Source organism: Dermacentor silvarum, chromosome 8, assembly GCF_013339745.2.
Source record: "Dermacentor silvarum isolate Dsil-2018 chromosome 8, BIME_Dsil_1.4, whole genome shotgun sequence".
NCBI lineage: Eukaryota > Metazoa > Arthropoda > Arachnida > Ixodida > Ixodidae > Dermacentor > Dermacentor silvarum.
Genome location: NC_051161.1, coordinates 55,139,324 through 55,160,275, shown reverse-complemented (window position 1 = coordinate 55,160,275; position 20,952 = coordinate 55,139,324). Strand labels below are relative to the sequence as shown.

General features: G+C 48.5%; 1 protein-coding gene across 1 annotated transcript in view; it reads right to left on the bottom strand.

Annotated features, from left to right (window-relative positions):
* The window catches only part of LOC119461270 (protein Wnt-5b), an 87,762-nt gene that overhangs the window by 17,959 nt on the left and 48,851 nt on the right, over positions 1-20,952 (bottom strand). The window contains exons 3-4 of the mRNA XM_037722502.2: positions 14,367-14,626; positions 220-512 (exon numbers count right to left, since the gene is read on the bottom strand). Of these exons, the coding sequence (XP_037578430.1) occupies positions 220-512; positions 14,367-14,626 (553 nt within the window). The remainder of the gene's footprint in view (positions 1-219; positions 513-14,366; positions 14,627-20,952) is intronic.

Here is a 20,952-nt window from a genome sequence, read left to right as displayed (position 1 = left end):
ATCGATTACTCTTTGCTGATTGTTGAAGTACTTTCGTGGGTCAGTAATCGGTAATAAATTGCATTGTTTTGAAAGAATTAACCGCAATTCTAGTCGGTAACATTTTTCTGTGTGTGTGTGTGTGTGCAACGTGTACGCGTCTGGTTCTGATACAGCTGTCGCTTATAACTGCGGACACTGCTGCACTGACGTCGGTGCGAGGTGTGTGCGTACACGTACCCTTCGGCCAGCCTCGTTGTTGTGCAGGTTCATGAGTTTCCGGCCCTGGGCCAGCGATCCGCGCGGGTGGTTCTGCTCGCGCTCCCGCACGTCGACGAATCCCTCGGTGAAACGGTACCCGTAGGCCACGTTGTCGCCGCACCCGCCCCAGATCCAGTCGCGGTGCAGGTTGTCCGGCCGCAGCTCGCCCGAGCAGCCGCAGCTGCCCAGCTGCCCGTCGCGGCAGGCACGGGACACGGCGTGCACCACGCCGGCCGCCGCCACTGCGTGCGCGAACGCCGCCTCCCGGCTCGCTGCGAAGACACAGTGCGGGCACGAGGCATGAAACACAAGCATGCGAAAGCTGCGAACACAAACATAGATGAACACATGCAACGATGAATGGATCACTGTGTACAAGGAAACAAGTACGCCACAAAGTTCATTTTAACGCAGAATGCAACGATGAATACGTAAGAGAATGGAAAAATTGAGAACGCAGATAACGCATACAATCAGCATTACTTCAGAGGACAGTAGGTCGAATTTAACTCCAACGCATCTTATACGACAGAGAGAGAGAGAGAGCAAGGAGAGGAAAAGCAGGGAGGTCAACGAGACGAGCGTCCGGTTTGCTACCCTACACTGGGGGTAAGGAAAATGGGAATTGAAAGAGGAAAAGAGTGAGCGCTGGAGTGCACGCGGGAGGATGCACAGGGACACTATAACCGGTCTCTTCAACCGGTGCACATAAAGTAGTGCACTAGTGCACGAATCGCTTTTTGTGCCAGTGACGGGTGTGGCCACGGTCCGAGTATCTTTGACTCAGAGAACGGTCTCAAGTCCAATCGGTTTGAAGTTGTCCTGAGAGAGAGAGAGAGAGAGGCGTTGTACGTCGTAGCGAGGACAGGTACACAAAATTTTGTTGTGCAGTCTCCTTGCGTGCGCGCAGCTTTCTGGAAGCGACCACTCATGCAAAATGCCACTTTATTTCACTCTTCTTACAAAATGGAAGGAACACAGTTGCCGCTACGCGTAAAATTTAATTCGGTAATGACTAAATCGGGCTTCATGAAAATCATGCGCTTGTGTAGTTCAAATCCAGCGCTAATGCAGCTCCACTAACGTGAAAACTGAGGAATTGCGAAGCAGTGATGCGCCAGCGTTGTCAGCTCGATGCGCGCCTGCAGCTCGGCGTCCATGGCTCAAAGGAAGTTCCGGAGCGCGCCAACTGCTTATAAAGCTCCTGTTCCTTCTCTCCTGCCACCCGGCGCGCGCTGATCGGGTGCTGGAGTTGCGCTGGAGTGAGAAGGAATCGAGCGCTTGTGGGGTGGTGGCGCCCTCTCTTGCGCTGCGGTGGTACCACACTGGCGTTTGGGAAACGATTTTCACGATTTTCTGCTAATTAATGCGCTTAATGTTTGATTATTCTTTATTTTAAATTATTCTGAATCATGTTAGTTTATCTTGAACCGGTTTTAATCAACTCTGCACTTGTTTTGACTTCTGTTTCAAGAACTTGTTTTTGCGCGTGACCACAACGACATGAGATCACATTACAAGACTTTCACGAGTTTCTGCTAATTAATGCGCCTAATGCTTGATTATTTCTATCGTTTACATTATTCTGAATCATGTTAGTTTATTTTGAACCAGTTTTGATCAATTCTGAACTTTTTTTGACCCTGTTGTTGCGCGTGACCACGACGACATGGGATCACATTACACGCCGACAGCCCGGGCCCCTAAAGTGCTTCGCACTCGATGGTTTCCCCGCACCGACAGGTGCCGCACATTGGGCTGAGAATAAATAAAAGGCGGGTAGTTTACACAGGCCTGAGCCCGGCTGGCTACCCTACACTAGGGCAAGGGGATACGATGAGGAATAGAGTAAGAGGTGGAAAGAAAGCCTAGTGTTGAGGACGCCGACGTAATCGAAATTCTCTGAGCTCTATCGCAGACGGTTGCTTAGTCCTGCAGCCTTCAGGAATCGAAGCTGCGTTTTGTGGCCTTCTGCAGCTGTGATATGCGAGACCATAGTCCCAAGATCTTGTCCAACGAAACAGGTCTTCCGTCTAAGTTTAGAGCGGTGCGTAGGATAAGTCCTTAATTTAGGTCTCTCTCTCTCTCTCTCTCTCTCTCGCTGTCTCTTTTTTTTTTCTTCATGTCATATGCACTTAACATCGGGCCCACGCAGAAAAGAAGTTCTACAGTTTCTTCGCCACTAAAGGCATCGCATTCGGCGTGATCGGTCATCCCAATCAAGAATCAGTATACATTCGTGAATGCATGCAACGCTCATGCGTAAGCGACACAGTACTGTTCCTTCACTTAGGGGAATACCAGCTTCGTATATACGAAGACATCCGTGTGGACCCTAGCGAGCAAGCGCCCATGCTGTAGTGTGGTTTAATTTCGACCACCTGTGGCTTTTTAACGTGCACCTAAATCTGTGTATGCTCTCTGTATGCACCTAAATCCTTGTATGCGTTATTGCAAGCCGTTTCCATCAAAATGAAGCCACCAATAACGGGAATAGAACCCGCGACCTAGTGCTGAAGATCAGAACTGCATAACCACTGAGCCGTAATATTTATTCGTATACCTAATTTGCCCAAAGGACATTGCAAAATGAAGGGAAGGTAGCCAGAGTAATGGTGTGTACATATCAACGCGCCTAACATACTAGACCCACGCTTCTCATAATTGCTTGCGAAGCACTTTTTTCTACAACTAATGGAAGTGTAGTCATTTTAGCAACCGACGCGTACACTAGTACACTTTGCTTGTCTCATAACGTAGAAAGCATTAGTAAAGCGTTAAGCGAGACCACAGCGCAAGAAAGAGATTAGCACCAGCACGTGCAACTAGCAAAATTAACGTTCATTTGAACCCAAAAGGTCACCAAATGTGCAATGCGGAGAAGCGTACTTCTCCGTATATCATTCAGGCCTTCAGAGAGAGAGAGAGAGATAAAAGGACGGCAGGGATGTTAACCAGTCAAGAGTCTGGTTGGCTACCCTACGCTGGGGGAAGGGAGAAGGGGAAGAGAAAGAAGGGCGAGGGATAGAGGAGGTATAGAGATGTGCACGGACAGTTCTACAGAGTCAAAGGCACTCGTGCAAACCAGACGTTTTCAGAAAGCCTTCACCGCCTTCTGAGCCGATGATCGGCGGGGACGGTGTTCTAGTGTAGTCTGTTCACTCAGAGGACGATCATCGAGTCTCCTGAATACTCTGAACGTAGATTGCATTTCTGCTTCAAATTGAGGACAGTGGCACAATAAGTGGTCAATGTTCTCCAGGGTGCGTAGATCATCCACGGGATGATTGGTCAGGCCTCGTAACGCGCCAAGGTTCCGGATGGCGGGGGCCGTGGCGCGCACAAAACGTCATGGGGCCGCTGTCTTAAAGGACCCAAGAGGAGGGGCCCCTCCCGGGTTCACGTCAATGCGCCCCTTCCCGCCAATCGAAAGGGACAGCCGATGCGCGTCGTCGTGATATGTTGCACCGCACGGATGCGCCCGTCCAGGTGGAGAAGGGGCTCACCCGCGTGATGCAGCGGCGATGGCGTTGGTGCCCTTGGAAGCAAACCGGCGTGGCCAACCGTTCGTGACGTCGGATTATACGCGCGAGAACTCGTGGCGGGCGAGCGTGAAGTCAACCGTGCATGCCGCCCGTATTTTGTTTTTGTTCTTTATCCTTTTTTTGTTTTTATTATTATTCAATTCGCGAGCGCGCGGCATCGCGAAAAGTGAATGCCTCGGTGTCCCGCAGTGAGCTCGCCTCAGGCCCGGCGTAAACCGCCTAATCCCTTTGCTGAGCTTGAAGAAGGAACCCACTCTGTATTGAGGCTGCACCCTTCGCGGCAGCTGCTGGATGTGCACTATAGCGGCGGCAGCAGCAGCGTAGTCGAATAAGCGGCAGCTCGACCTTGCTCTAAGCGCCATGCGTATACAAACGTACACGCCAGGCTCGACCAGCGCTAGCGTCGTGAACGTGCGCTTTATATACACAATATAAACCCCGATGACACGACCGCGCGGTCTGTTGTGACGTGAATATTTGACCGCGGAGTTGGGTCGCGCGCATGATTTGTATGAAGCTGAATGTCGATATAGGGGCGGGCTCTCCGGAACTTGCGCAATGGGGTGTGGATTTTTTTTTTTATCGCGTGCATCGTCGAGGCGTCGAACGCATCATGAAACGTTGTAGTTTTGAGCCTAATCGATGGTCAGTAACATCATCGACGCACTCACGCTCTTGGCTTACTATGGGCCCTTGGTGGTTATGACGGAGGATGCCACCTGACACTTTTATTCAACCTCTTTCTGGTGTGCATCAATATACCAATATTAACGTTTAAGAGTTAAACATTAATCCAATCGTCGACTCGCATTGTAGGTGCCTCTTACTGATATTACTGTGTAAGACAAGTGCTTCTGTGCATGTTTCTCTTGTATTTCTTTTTGGTATGACACTGCTGCTCAATTTGCTTTTTGTTAGTATAGTAAAGCCACCTTTCTCTCCTCAGTGCTTCAGCCTTCAGAGAATGAATGAATTAATTCAGTAGCTAGCTAACATCGTGGACTGCAATTCATTAATGCCATCTCCTTCCCATTTCCGCGTCTGTTCAGTTAACCGATATCCCGTGCTTTGTGGCGCCAACCTTTTCCATCGGTCTATGAATTTTAAGTCTCTCTCTGCTGTCGATGCAACTGGTATACATGCTCAGCAGAATAAATGTTTAAAAAATTAAAAGGGGAGATGGCGGGGTTAAAGCTTTGCCACCAACATTTCTCGTGTTTTCTGCTATACATTCGTTGTATGCATTTTTCTTTTTGTTATACATCGCAAGCATATCTGTGTCAATAAGATAGTTCATTCAGAGGCGTTAGACAATGCATGTAAACTCCTACAATGTTAATTCGATGGTGCCCGCCAGTGCGAACCCGACCCGTCTAAAGGTGGCTTCACCACATTGATAAGTGTTGTGGGAAGAAGTCTGCTTGTGTCTTGTCTTCAGCATTTTTTCTTTTTTTTTTCTCTTTCCTTGCGAAGAAGTGAATCATTTTGTTGGAAGCGTTTGTTTCTGTGGGCCACTAAGAAATTTACCGAACAAAATGACAAGGGTAATCACAAGTAAGTAAAAATAATGACACAGAAATAGTCGAGCCTCAGGACTTTTGTAAATAAAAAGTTTTTACACACACACACAGAAACGCTGTCGAAGCTCCATCGGCTTCTATGCTAACTCTCAGACCATCAAAGATTGTTCTCTCTCTCAGTTTCGAGGGACAAGTAGGTGGATTAAGGCGGACAGGCTTCTCTGATTGCACTATTTCTAAAGCCCGAGAAATAAGCATGAAGTCCACAAGGACGAAGGAACAGCCGGCAGGAGAGAACGAAAGTGATCGCAAGTCAAAAAGGTGCGCAGTTATTCCTGACGCATGCAGCTTCCACGTGGTCTAAAAACGTTGCGAAGCACTATGGAGTGCACGTCGTCTTCTCTTCGCCCAACAAATTCGCTAGAATGTGTGCCGAAGTGAACGAAAAGCAAAACAACCTGCTAAAGGGGCCTCAAAATGGGTGTGACAAAAGGCATGTGCTTAACTTCGTCGATTGCGAAGTTGGCATCGTGGACCAGGTCTCGTTATCATCCGGAAAAGGATACACAAGCCAAAGTGAAAAATGAGCTGTCTCACTCAGCGGTTCACTGCCGGGAATGTATTTTTTACTCGGCGTTTCAAATACACAATGGTGCTATCGAGGCACTATGCGCGCGAAATAACTGAAGCCTTTCATTTTAGACAAAAAAAAAAAAAAAAAAGCGGAACTCTGCGTGAGTGTGCCACCAACACTGCTTTGGGATAAATAATTTGAATATTTGATCAGCAAGTGGTGGCAGCCTAAGATAGAGTACCACTGGTGCGCATGGCTTTTGATAGTACGCTTTCAAGTCTGCAAATGTTTCGCGGTTTCTTTATTATCACGTGTTTCAACTAAGTTCTATTCGTTTTCTTTCGTTGTGTGTTTCTGAATGAAAATGAGTTGAGAGTCGGTGCATGTCCTGCATACTTTCCGTGTAATTCGTCCCAGTGCGAACGCTGCGCAAACTTCAATATAAACGCCTACCAACTCGTTCACTTTCCCATCTAAATGCTTAATAGCCGACCCTTTTCTGCCAGATAATTGAGAATGCAGTTATAAAAGCATAATTCACCAGTCTAAAGTGATTAAGCGTTACTCTTTAGCGCCCTTGAAGTTTGATATCGCGTACCCATGTTACGGAATCTCCGCTAATTATTTATCCGCTAATAACGCCGCCTCTCTATGACTCCATGCAGTCACTTCATAGCAACACACAGCCTCTGTGCACCTATTCAGGTCTCACGGATAACTTACAGTCGTGGGATTACTGACATGCACTAAAATACGATGAGGGTGGACTCAGCGATCCGCTAAAGAACTTTGCTATCACGCGTTGCTTTCGCCAGGGTAAATGAAACAACCTCCACGGAGACCCTGACGATCTAGCCACCGGATCTGACAATGCAAGTCCTTGAATGCGCCAGTCTGAATAATACTGAACAACGCGCAGTCTTACGGTCACAATAGCTCATTTATCTCCTATCAACGCATTTGATTACTCTAGAGGGTTCGCATTAGGCATTTCCTTACTTTTTCCCGACTTTTTCTTCATTTGTGATATCTAATCAGCGTAACACGCGCGTCAAATCGCTCCCTATTTGATCGCCCTATAATTTTACGTCGTATTTGCCGTCTTTCAGATACCGTCAGACACCGTCTTTCGGATATCGTCGATGCGGAAATTAGCCCAGCTTTGCCTGCGGAGCTGTGTTAATACCTCCGTAATGTGTTTTTAACACTCACTAACAGCCAAACACACAAGAAAATGAAATCAAGACACCTAAAGCACTACGCGTGTCCTCCAAAATTTGTGTTCTTGTGTTCTTGTCTTATTGTCTGTTCGCGCTAAAGGCCAAACCAACATGACCGCAACCAACTTGGCCAAATTGTCACCCTTATCGGAGTGTCGTCCGCACAAGACCCCGACCGGGTTTGTCCCAGCGCGACCACCCGGTCTTTTGTCCTTTCTTTGCTTCTTTCACTGCCTCTTTCTTTATTTATTTCACACTGAGTGGTCTTCCTTTCTTCCATTCTTACTTTCTTTCTTCCTTCAACCGATATTTAATAGACGGTGTAGAGTAGTGGAGGCTCGCCACTGATTGGGAGCTGGGGGTTCGGGGTCGAACAGTGCCTAGACAGAGACGCAGGCGGGGTGGCGTAAACGCAAGATGGTGGGAGGGAATGCGCATGCGTCGGGGCACCGTGATTAAGCGCCGTGTCCCGCGCCTGCCGTGGCGCCTCGAAGGCGTGAGCGGTCCAGCCTCGCTGTGGGCACCGGACCGCATCGATCACGAAGCCTCCAATGAAGAGGGGAGGAACGGGAGGGGGTGGCGGCGGGGACTTCGACAGCCAACGCGCTGTGGCATAACATGCGTTGCTGTTTGCCTCGGTCGCCACTTCACGCCCGACACGACACGGCCTGGCTCGCGTCCACATTCCGCAAACGACAGCAGCAGCAGCCACGCCGCGAGCGCCACCCTCCGCACACGACGCGAGAATATCCCACGCCGGGACGCATGTTAGGACGAAGCACGCGAGCATCGAGACGGACACTCGTACATGTGTAGCTGTTATACAACAAAGACGAGAGGCGGTATCGTGACACACTGCCTTGGCAACTTTTGTTTTCTTTCATATTTTTATACTCTCTCTCTCTCTCTCCCTTTATGCGCTGTTTATATTGAAAGCGTTTCACGATTCAACAGGTGCCGCAGTTCACGAGATATAATATAGCTTCCATCAAAGACCGTCATCCTGTATAACTTTTTTGGCTCAATGTTTACGACTATTTATATTGCCACACGTAGACAGATGAATGAAAATGTAATTGCAAACTATTTACAAAGTATGAAGAAGACTTCTAAGTTGTTGTTGTTGTTGCCCAAAACATGGCTCGTACCCACGAGGGGAATTGGCCACACTGGATGGATTGAAACGCACACCATACAGACGTCAAGGTGGCGGATAGTTTAGACTGAAAACCCTGCGTCGTCGTCTTCGCCACAGTGATGACCATCTTCGTTGTCGTTCTGCCCATAGAACCATGAAGCGCGTTTTGTATACATCGGGTGCTTAAGCTTACATTGAACTCCCTGCTCTTCAGACGTTTCATGATTGGGGGGTTAAAATATAGTTCGCACGTAGATCCCGCTTATTGTACGATAGAAAGAAGCTACGACTTTATCACGAGGTACAGAAACTTTACCTGCCCCAACGGCATGCTCTGCATACTTGAGAATTTTATGCCAAGCCAATCTCGTCGGCACAAGCGTCAAAAAGGTTTTGCCAGAATTCCTTAATAACGTTTTCTTAAATAAAAGTTACCTAGGGACTCTAATTTACATTATTGTTTTCCCAACTAACACGATGGGCTCAGTGACACAAACGGAGTGGCACACCGTACGAATCGGAGAGGGCTTGTTAAACGGTTAGCCACGCGCTTTGAACTGGCGTCGCTTCTATACTTGCTGACATGGGAGACACGTGTAAGAAACCAGTAACACTGTAGTCACAATGTTCGACAGAGGCTGAGGTTCAAGTAACCCATCAATCGTTAAGCGGGTAACCCTGCCCGTGCTTGCGCTGCGCAGCAGTGAAAAGAAATCTGCAGTAAATGAAGAACGCGCCGTAAAACAAGCCTATAGCTATAGGAACGCGTCTCGGGCTCCGCCTAATCAATTTGGAAGCAGCCAGCAGGAGCCGGAACGTATTTTCTCCGCCACCCCGCCGCCATCGGCAGGGAGGTCGGTGATGAATTCGTTCCGAGAAGAATTTTGATGGGATTGTTTCAATAAAAGAGCGCTCTTTTCTCTCAGCCCAGGCGCGAGATGCGGGCGTGGCATCGCCGCCGCGTTCCGCCACCACGCAGAGAAGTCTAGCTGGGAAACCGGTTTTCTTCTGCTCGGGCCGGTAATTAGTCAAATCGTCACGAAGCTAAAACGCCGTTGGTATCCCCGCATACCAGGCGCCAGAGGTTTTTGCTATGCCTCGCGAAAAGTGTGCAGTGCTGGCGACGCTGTAGACTCGCCGACCGCTGATCAGGAAGCTGGTCGTTCGTTACGTGAGGTCGGCTCCGGGTAGCGTATACGCGACGTAGACCTGACGTAACGAAACTCCGTTTTGAACAAAAGTGGTGTACGATCGACATCGGTACCTGGCAGAAAGAGAAAGTGCAAGGGGGTAGTAACTAGAGCGGCGTGGATGCCTAATTCTAAGTCGTTATGCATGGTCATCAAGGTATGCATGTATGCATGCGCATGTGTGAGCATTTGCCTGATGATGAGCATGAGTGAATGTCCTTTTCCGTGCTCCTGTCAGCCTGCAATGCACGTCGCAATTCGTGCCAAAACACGCGAACAGCCTGTAGAACTCAGCAGCCCCCGATCGGCTTCGCATAGGTTCCAAACTGGCTCTTCCTTGGCTACGTATATCGGCGATGCATCGGATCCGACCAACTCCAGCGATGTTGCACGCTATTACCTTGAAATGCGTGCGCATTTAATGGCCGAGGCGCATGCGGGCATAGGGCAGTTCGTTTAAGTACGAGGGACTCCTCCCCCTCTTCCTTCTTCGTCGTTCATTCTTGTTTCTACGGAGTCATATTTTTCTTAATGCTCGCTCCTGGGTTCGCGCAGAGGTAATCAAATAGGTTTCAGGGCGAAGCTGCAGCTCCGTCCGTTGGAAACTCCGGGAACTTAGTTCGCGAGTAAGCGCGCGAAGAGGGAGGAGAATTATTTGTTGCGACACGGCCAGGCGTCGCCAGCCAGACTCGTTACGTTTCTGTGTCGTTTTTCTTTGTTTCCTACTTCCACGCGCCGGCGTTAATCGCCCCTAATTTGCGCGAGCTTCCTTCTCGCCCGATAGAGAGCAGCCGTGTCGTCCTGCAAGGAGCTTGCTCGCCTGTCTGTGGCGCTCCAAACCTTGAATTGGTACAGCTCTTGGATATTTATTTATTTATTTATTTATTTATTTATTTATTTATTTATTTATTTATTTATTTATTTATTTATTTATTTATTTATTTATTTATTTATTTATTTATTTATTTATTTATTTATTTATTTATTTATTTATTTAGTACATACGGCAGTCCGAAGACCACGCAGGACGGGCGAACAAATGAACACAGTGAACGAAACTGTACAAGTTATACAACATAATAGTATATGTATGTATAGCAGACATAGGGCGATTCTTTGGCTCTTCCAAGCGTTCTCGTGGTAGGTCGCAAGTAGGTCGTAGGTAGGTACGTCGGTGGTCGTACTCGGAAAGGAAAAAATAAGTTCGCTCTCTCTTACTTTCTCTCTCTCTCTCTCTCTAGCTGGCTCTCTTTTGCTCTCTCGTTCACTCTTTCGTTCGCTCGTTCACTCACTCGTGCGTTCGTTCGGGCTATTCGCTTACATTGGTTTCTGCATAATTTTGTCACTCGCCGAGGTGGCTCAGTGGTTATGCATTGTGACGCTGAGCGTTAGGTCAAGCGCTCGACTCCCTCATGTGGCGGACGCATTCCGATGGGGAAAGTACGCAAGAAAGTTCGTCTACCCAGTGTCGGATGCATGCTGAAGAGTGCCTAGTAGTCAAAATTATTCCGGATTTCTCCATTGGCGTCCTTCACCCCCCCCCCCCCTCCTTTGTTGCTTTGAGGCGTTGTACTCAACGGGCCAATCAGTCGATTCCTCTTTCTGCCGTGGGAGTTGAGTGAAAGACCAATCACTGTGAGGCGCCTCGAAGCGCTTGTGCGGACAGTTCTTTTTCGCATCTTCGTTTTCATTCATCCCTGACCGGACTCGCGAGGCTTCTTGCTAGATAAGCGCTATTTGCCATCGAGGGGCCCAATTCGCTCATATACCAAACACACCGACTCACTGGCACTAGGTCTGGTGAACAGTTATAGTGTAAGACCTTTTATTGAGACAGCAGTTAAGTGCTCACATTGTCAACGCATGCTCACTGGCACCACTGAGTCGGTCAGGACAAAGTTATACATAGGCTGATTTGCTGGGCCTCGCATCGTCTGCAGTGCGAGTGACCTTGGCTGAAAAAAAATGATTCTTCTTCGTCACGTGGCGATGGTGAAGATGATTAGGAAAAGGTGGTCTGACGAGGACACAATCCCTTCGATAACGACATTGGTCGTCGGCAGTGTAACGGAAGGGACGGACGGAGGACGAAAAGAAGCAAGCCTAGTTTCGAGCCCTTAACTGATGTCGGAGTCAAAAATGCTAACGATCAAAATATGAGTACGATAAGTGCGAATGACGCCAAGAAAACTGCTGCCAAATGCAAACGGACGGTTTCCTGATTGCAGGCGACTCGCCTCGTTTATGTACCTTTAGGCTGCAGTTTAAAACTTCTCACCGAAAATGTCTACTTATCACATGAAGCGATGTTCTTAGATTCGCATGTTCTGTTTTCTTTCTTTCTTTGCCGTAATAGGCATCGGTGAGAAGAAAATGAACGGTTGAAGAAGCGTATTTTTTTTCCTGGCTTAGAAATTATCATAGTCGCACGGTTCATGCAATCCCACAAAATCGCTTAGGTGAACAAAAAGAAACAAAAAAAAAAAGAATTACCCGTTATCAACGTTTCTAAAGGCATGGCGAGGTTTCTATTCAAGCTTTTTTGCTAAGAGGACGCGACCGCCACCACTCCGCTCCTCCTACCAGTACTATTCTCAGCTCATTCATTGTTCGATCATTCGGATAGTTCGACGCGTTCAGCGGTACAACCGCGATCCCCCCACCGTTTCGCAACTCATCGACAGCTTGAGAAAAAGAGAGACGGTAGAGTGTTAAGCCCCCCCTCGCCCCTCCCCTCCCCCTCGTTAATGCGCGCATAATTAACGACCTCTGGTGTGAACCAGCGTGCCAACGCGTTCAGCAACCGCAGCTGAATCTCGCCGTGAGTGCACGCGCTTGCGCACGTCGCGTGAACCGCATAAACCGCGCATTTCGTTCGCCGCCCCATCTGTCGGCCGCAACGAGCTATGCACGCCATACAACGTATACCTATATAGCTCCTCCCTCGCGGTTCGTCGCACTGCGGGGAAGTTCGGCACACGAGCTTGTGGGCGTGGAAAAAGCAAAGAAACAAAAAGAAGCGTGTTAGAACGGGTGGGGGTGTCTGTTTAATGCGCGTGATCCACTGTAATGGCCGACGTTGCCACCTTCCGGTCTGGCAGGCAGGTAATAGCGCTGACCACGTCAGCGGCTCGACCAGTGGGTTTCCCAGCCACGCCGGTCTGCTGGCGTACCATCTTGTCTTTTTTTTTCTTTCTCTCTTTCTTTCTTTCGTTAGCTCGCACGCTATTGCAAATCGCTGAATCGGAGAGAGCGCATTATACTGTGCGCTTCGCGGTCCCTCCAGTCGGCTGCTGCAGTCGGGTTTTCATGCTAATCGACCATGGCGTGCTCTGCGGACTCCGAAGAGGCGAAAAGTGTTGTACTGCATGCGGCCTTTGGCCTCTGGTGTCTTGAGGGGAGCAGCGGACCGGCATGGTATAGTAATCGTTTTTTTAGGGTACAGCGACATACAGGACAGGATTGAGAGTGTAAGTAAAGTGTAAGTAACAACAGAGAGAGGAATGGAAAACATGGCGAGATTAACCAGAGGATATGGTATGACCAGAGGAATGAAAGATGGCTAGAAAAGGTGAGAGCATAAATTAGAAAAGGAAGAGACGGAAACAAGAAAATTGTAAAGGCTGTTTGTGTGAGCGCTATCACTCATGCAGTCTGGTCAAAATTCTATACATATATAGTCACAGCATAAAAACTACAGCGCTTCCATGGCGTATTTTTCTGCGCATACATATCCCGCACCTTTTACATGCGCAGACGTCGTCCTCTTGAGTACACCTTTCTGTATGACTTGGAGGGTTAAAAAATTACGGAGTGAAAGCCGCGATCGTTTTGTGCAATACATCAGCTGATGTATAGGCAACACTTAGACATAATGATTTACGTTTTAAACACGAAGGATACAAACGTTTGCCTTTTAGAGAAAACATGCTGTGGACATACATTTTGGACAGCCGAGGACATCAGTGCTCGTACGAATTGGGCAACAAACGGTCTTGTGCGGCCTTTTCCCCCCAATTCCATGTTCGAATATTAGCTGTGGCATTCTTAATTTTCTTTAAGTAGTAGAAAACCAGTTAATCTTTTACCGCATCAACAAATTTCGATGCCAACGTTTTTGTACGTTAGCGATCGAGGTCTGAATGTCTGCACAGTTAGAGCCAACCAAACGACGAGAAATGCTACCATACACCCTGAAGCACAAAAAGAAAAAAATACCGCAAATGAGCGTCGTTAAAAAAACTATATATATATATATATATATATATATATATATATATATATAGTGTGTATATATCACTCTTGATGAAGGCCGGACCCCGGCCGAAACGTCAGTAAAGTCTTGTTATGTATTTCCTAAGTGCTTCTATTTTTTTATCTACTTCTGTGCCGGCTCCGGTTACTGTTTACTTCACTGATATATATATATATATATATATATATATATATATATATATATATATACTCGGATCTCATGCGATGTGGGAATCAGTGTTACGGCAGCATTTTACAGGTAGCTGGCTATCCAGCACCGTTTCGAGTTCTTCGGAGAGTTAGTAGATGGACAACAGTGGGCCGATGCTGAAGGCAGCGCAGTCTAAGGCAACATCTCGAATCGTTATAGCTGCCAGAAGGCAAGAATGGGAGAATCTGACACACTCGCGTTCGTGACGCAAGCAAAAGCGAGTGGTACAAATTCGTGGCCGAATGGAAACTGAAAATACAACTACGCGGATGCGGAGTACACATAATTTCACCAGGTCAAGCAACCAAATGTAGTCACAACCGGCAACGTCTACCGTCTACTCTGAAATGTTACTTGTGGAACTCTTATCTGGACTTTGCACGTTCTCGGCTCAATAATAAATAAATTATAATTAATTGGTTGGTTGATTGACTGCTGAGTGATTGACGGATTGAAAGAAAGAAAGAGACTCACGTATGTTGAGCACGGGTCCGAACACGCTGGTGTCGGCGACCGTGGAGCAGTTCCACCGGCGGTGCCTGAACTGGTGCTGGCACTCGCCGATGCCCATCCGGGCCCCGCGGCCCACGTGGGGCATGTGGTCCTCGTACAGGTGGCACAGCTTGGTCTGGCCTCGGGAGAGACCCAGCTGCAGTTGGCCGCACAGCAGATGCGCTCCGAGCACGTACATCTGCGGGTTCTGCAGTACGTCGATTCCCTGCAGACCCATGTTGCTGCACGAAACAGGGGCAAGGAAGGCGCTTCCGTTAGTTGGCTGACATGCTGACTGACAAAGGGAGGGAGAAGACCTGCCTGGCCATGTGGCTTAGCACGATACGCCGGGTGACAATGGTGACGCGGGAAAATGCACGCACATCAAGCAAAAATGCACATGCAAGAACAGGTAATCTATAGATACATGTTCTATACCTCTGCTAGACACTCTATAGGTTGCTTAGCCGAGGACGGTGTGCCGGCGGTAAGCAAAAATTGGCTTCGCTGTGCGCCAAGCACAACTATTGCGCTGCTCTAAGGTCCACGTACAGGTCGTAGCTCAACGTAACTACCACGTAAATTTCAAGTGCATTTCGGAGTATCACTTTAACATGGGCTAAGCTCGACGGTTTTCCCTATTTTCTTCCCCTTCCTCAGAGTGGCCCTTAAAGCTGCAGAGCTCGCACGTGCGGACGCATGAAGCACGATTTAAGCCATCGCACACATTTCGATGTAGCGAACGCGTCCGTTTCAGTTTGTGCAACAAGTAAATGGGCGACGTTTAGCCGAATGTGGTATAATTGCGTATTGTCGGGCGTCTCAATGTCCCTAGGCATTTGAAAGTCGCATTTCTGGTAGGTGCTATGAATGGGTCAGTAATGCTCGCATGGCACTCGCACAATATGACGCGCCTCTTTTAGAGGAAGGTACAGGACCAATAGATAACCGGTGGACCATTAGAGTTACAGAATGGATACCAATGGAAGGGAAGCGCAGTCGAGGACGGCAGAAAACTTGGTGGGGTGATGAAGTTAGGAAATTTGCAGGTGCAAGTTGGAATCAGCTAGCGCAAGACAGGGGTAATTGGAAATCACAGGGAGAGGCCTTCGTCCTGCAGTGGACATAAATAGAGGAGGATGATGATGATGATGATGATGATGATGATGATGATGATGATGATGATGATGATGATGATAGGACCAATTCCGCTGAGCCGCCTTGCACCTTTCCAGCAGCGCAGTTAGTCTGGAAGTTTCCCCATCTGCCGCAGCGGGCAGGCAACCGCTGAAGCACGATGTGGTGGCAAAATATACATGTCTTGGTTTGCAGTGAGTTGATCTGTCAAACAAGCTGGTGTTTTGTTCGTGGACATTTCAGGGAGTGAAGAAATTGAGCAAGGTATCAAAGAGACAAGGGATTCTCACGAATAGGTAAAAAACACAAGTCCCTGCTAACTGTCGCGAAACTTAAGCGAAGTACATTTCCATGCTTTGTACGGGCATCCAGAACTCTCCATGCACCACCAAGGTGTAGTTTTAACGTAGACGTACGGTACCATCAGGACACTTACATTTCTGGTATTTTTCAGTAGTTGAACAAACTGCGCTAAGGACGCTCTAGAAAGTTCTCAGGTGGTCGCCTTGATGGTGCCCATCAGACTGACACAAGCTGTCGCAGAAGTACTTTTCAAGCGGTTCACAAGGTGCTCCTTTTGCCCGCCAACTACAGAAAATGATGCACATTTCACAGCTTTAATGTAAAGTACATATATTTCGTTCAGTCTGCCTCCGTTTTCGAAAACTTCCCAACCACACCTCCACCAATAGCTGACGAACACTGCAAGCCTCAGCTTCGAGCCAATGTTTCTCAGGAGCATGCACTCGTGGTCATCAGGAAGGAGACAAGTCGTCTTGCCATAATGAGGGCTCCACACTGAGACTTCCCTCGTTCGGACATCTTTAGTAGCTTCAAGCCTCCAACCTGCGAACACTTTGTCTTTTTCGGATTGCCAATTTTACCTCGTGTTACAATAATATAGCCGCGAGAGTAAGCCAAGCAAGACGAAAGTTCACAGGAAGATGGAGGCTTGGAGTGATCTGCAGTGCTCGAACAAGGAATGTCAATGGAGCCAACGTATCCACGATGGAACTTGTCTCCGTCAGGGCAGCGACTGGTTTACTGTTGACCTGACGCGGTTCCTGCCCTGACGAAGGCTTGTCCTTCAGATACGGCACTGTGCTCATGGTCGAGTTTAAGCGTGACGCTTTTCTTCCGCCGTGGTCAGCAGTGGTTGAACTAGGCACTTTCGCTGGAGCCAACGTCTCGACAAGAGGACTTGTCTTCGTCAGGGCAGGACCTGCTTTACTGTTGTTGACCTGACGCAGTTTCTGCCATGACGAAGACAAGTTCTCTTGTCAAGACGTTGGCTGCAGGGACATTCAGTTGATCGACCATGTCTGACCACCGCGGAAGGAGTCACGCTTCCACTCGACCGTGAGCACAGTGCCGTATCCGAAGGACAAAACCGTGAGAGGTTTCTTATCCAGTACGTTTCGCACAACCGGAACTATATATATACTCTACAGCACAGTCTGCGTCTCCCCCGTCGTTCGTTCGCACAGCAGGTGAACTCGGCTTCTTATACATACAAGCCAGGTGACCGAGTAATTACGCATTCTCCGCACACACGCGCGCTGCACCGGGCATATTACGCGCACACATAATATACGCACGCTCGCAGGCTCAGAACTCGGAGACGAGGAATCCACTCGCGGCCGCGGTAGCGGTGCGAGGAAGTATGCGCAGAAGTCGATCGAGTGCGATGGTCGGCGCCCGAGACAAGGCGAGCTAATTAATGACGCGAGTCGCTCGCGAAGAGACCCATTAAGTGCGGGCAATTACGCGCCTGGCGCCGCTGTTGGCTCTGTGCGGGCATATGAGCGCACGAGAGAGCAAGGCGACCGTGGCGGCCGCCGGCACCGCTCCATCATCACACCTGTGCCCGTCGCGGCGACGCATACTACGTCCGGCGTGGCCCCTTATCGGCACCGGTCATCGAGACCATTGCTGTTAGAAGGAACTAAGGAAACCCCGTCTCTAGTTCACCAGCAAAAGCCTTCGGGCCCTGTTGACTCAATATTTGTGCATATTTCGCGCTGCTGTGAGGAGACAGTGGTGAGTGACACTAAATCGGGGCCCGCATTCGCAGAAAGATTTCACGCTACATTTGTGCAAGACCCTTGCTAAAAATAAGTTCACCGACGATTAGGATACTCCTTAATGCGGAAACTTGAGCCCCGCTCTATACGTGTTTTCATTTCGCGATATATTGGCTGGCACGGACAGTCTGTCTCGTGCGCCACGTTGCAAACGGAGCGAATTGTGGCGCGACTGCCTCGCTACTATGGAGGTCGCGAAAGCCAACGTGTGGGTTGGTCACGATTCACAGCAGCCACCGCCGCCAGACCTCCCAGACGACGCGCGCTACTCTGGAGGCATCTCGTAGCCATTGTCGCCGCACTACGCCTTTCTTCTCACCCTTTCGCCATACCCTCGTCCTCCGCTTTCCCCCTCGCGTCTTTCATCCCCCACTCCGCTCCACGTTCGCTTCCATCTTTCGCTGTGCTCGTTCGCTCGGTTACCCCGACGCCGACGCTCGCCGTAGGAGCGGGTGCCTAAGAGCTGCGCTTTATTATGAGATGCTCAGGCGGAACAGCTGCTGGCTAAGCATGCCAGGCTAACCCTGTCTGCTGATACACTACCACCGCCACCACCGTATAAGAACAAATTCCAGCTGATCCTGATGCCGAACGTATTATTAGGGAAGGCGGAGCTAATTGACAAAGAACACTTACGAACGAAAAGCTGCGTGAATTCGGCCCCAGTTTATAGCGCTAATGTGTATCCCTTTCAAGCTGCGTGTACAACTGTAAAGGCCATGAGCGCGCATTAAAAGCTCAAGCGTTGGTCAAAATGGAGATCTTAGAATTCCGCATACATCTAAAGTCACTACCGATGGGACTTTAGCTGCAAGTTCGAATGCTTTCTTCAATGATCTATTGTGAAATGAGATGGATGCAGAAGGTGTAGCACTGTCTCGGTCTTTGCTCTCGGAGCCAGTATGTCGTCATGCAGCGTGTTCACTTCTTCCATTGTTTCAAAGGATATTTCTAAACAGCTGAATGGGTGCTTTTTAAGTATGCTGGAATGAAACAGTTCATATTCTCATATCTGACATTGCCGTATGTATATATATATATATATATATATATATATATAGAGAGAGAGAGAGAGAGAGAGAGAGATTTCACGTACAGAGTCCACATTTCGTAAACTTCACAATACTAACTGACAAAAGGAAAATCCTTGATCCCTGCCTAAGTACGCGTTTAATTATTCTGAAGATGCAAGAAAGACGGTGAAACAATCTCCATCCAGCAGGCTTAATAGAAACACGAAGAGAGTGTTAAAAAAAACATTATGTGCATTGATTAGCCAGAGAAAATTCTGAAACAGTGCAGCCGCAAATGCACTCTATAATAATAATAAAAAGGAAAGCATTTGTAGAGATGCGCTAGCCATTAGTACTTTCGCTCACTTCCGTGACGTCAGTATGGAAGCAAACTTCGTTCCATATTGCTGTCTCTGCGGGAACTATGTTTCGGAGCGCGGAGGCACGCAGTGCAGGTCCAGTGCGGTTTTGTGGACGCTTCTTGTGCTCAATTTCTGGGTTGTCACCAAGTATAGAGAAAAAAAAATATGAAGACCCAACCGACATCTTGGAATCTATCTGAAGCGAGGCTTCCATGAAGCGGTTATTAAAATGCTACAAATTTGCCTCTATTTCTTTCCTGCGGATATTTGCCGTAAAGGAAACTGGCGCGCTCGCATGTTCTCTCACGCGCCCTTGCCACGCAACGTGACACACGCGACGGTAATCTCGTAGAGCTAGCTGAGCGTTGGCACGATAGAAGTATACGCGTGATTGCGGCCTATAAAGACGCTTGCACGTGCTTGCCTGACTTTTGAATGTGTTTTCAGTTACGTTAAATTTCTGTAGCGCTTTGTTTTTCTGAAAGTTCTGCTCCCGTGTAATAAAAAAAACATGGTGCGCTTTTGGCCTAATGGTTAGACAGACAGCACAGGCTGCTGCGCTGGGGGACCGACGTCCGATCCTGCCATCAGGTGTGTAATTAAATTTTTATTGTCAAAGCATTATATGCCCTATTAGGCGAAAACCCGTCGGCGTGACCGAAAGATGGTGGCAAAAATGGCCAACGGCGCAAAGAGTAAAAACACGCAAGAAAATGCTCGGATTGACGTCAAGTTTCTCACGGAGGTTTTTGTAACCAAAGTAAATTAATGGCTTTGAAAATAAGATTTGGTATATTTCGGTCTGGGCGGGAATCCAACACGGGCCTTCGGAGTGCGAGACGAGCGCGCTTCCCCGACGCCACAGCGGCTCTAGTTGACTAAAGGTGGGTCTATAGTGCATGCGTCATTGCTCACGTCACGTCGTAGCCATCTGGCTGACTAAAGGTGTGGCGTAGATAGTGCCTCATTGGACACGCGACGGTGAAGCCAATGGGGACGAGGTGGCGCCACGTCATGAGTGTCTACAAACGGTATAATGCTTCCGCATTCCCACACGTAAGCAGTCCTTAAGTGTCTGTTTGGAAGCTGTTCGGCAGAATAGCTGCATCACCCAGCAGCCATTGTCAGGAAAGTCGAGAGGGTTCGCAAAGAAACCTTCGTCTTAAAAATCTAAGCTTGCCTTTTCGTAAACTTCGAGCCCGAACCATCGCACAGTCGCAAATTTGAAGCGGCATTTGATGTGTTATACATGGAGAGATGAAGCTCTTCATCACGCCGTAAAGTCTAAACGCAGGGTCGCTTTCGCATTCCGACTCCAACGAAATCCCCCTTCACGCTGCTACTGTTTAGCCGAGGCACCTTGTCCTGAGCATACACACAGCTGAATACCGTAGCCTCTGGGGAATCGAAGAGAGCGAAATTAGGAGTCGTTTCCTGGCACTTTAAGGATACATCAAATAAGACTGCAACTGTAAGCTTAAAACAAAGTTTTACTACGAGCACAGCAGGTTCCAGTGGCTATATATGATGAAGTCCGATTGCTGCAATTAGCTTCGTATGGCTCCACCAATACTGCCTTAAATCAGTATACTTCCCAGTCCTTGCGCATCTGCCAGAGAATTCCGTAACGTCGAGTCCAGTGGTGCTATTCAAAGAGCTGTTATAAGATTCCGAGCGTAAAATTATAGAATACATGTGACGCCTGCCGCACGCAACAGCGGGGCTCCATCAATATAGTCAGGCAACGGTCAGAGGCAGGTCACGTGCGCAAAGTATAAAAATAAGATTGGGGACATGACTCGCCGCCGCGACCAACAAAACAGGCGGCACAGAGGCATATGTCACGTCCCCGCGTGCACGCCGGCGCAAGTTCTAGGCCGTGTGGCCACTCGTTATTCGGAAAAGAACTAGAGGGGGTTGCTTTGTAAAGCCATTCTCTCGCGAGAGCTCGTCAGACGACGACGTGCGCTCT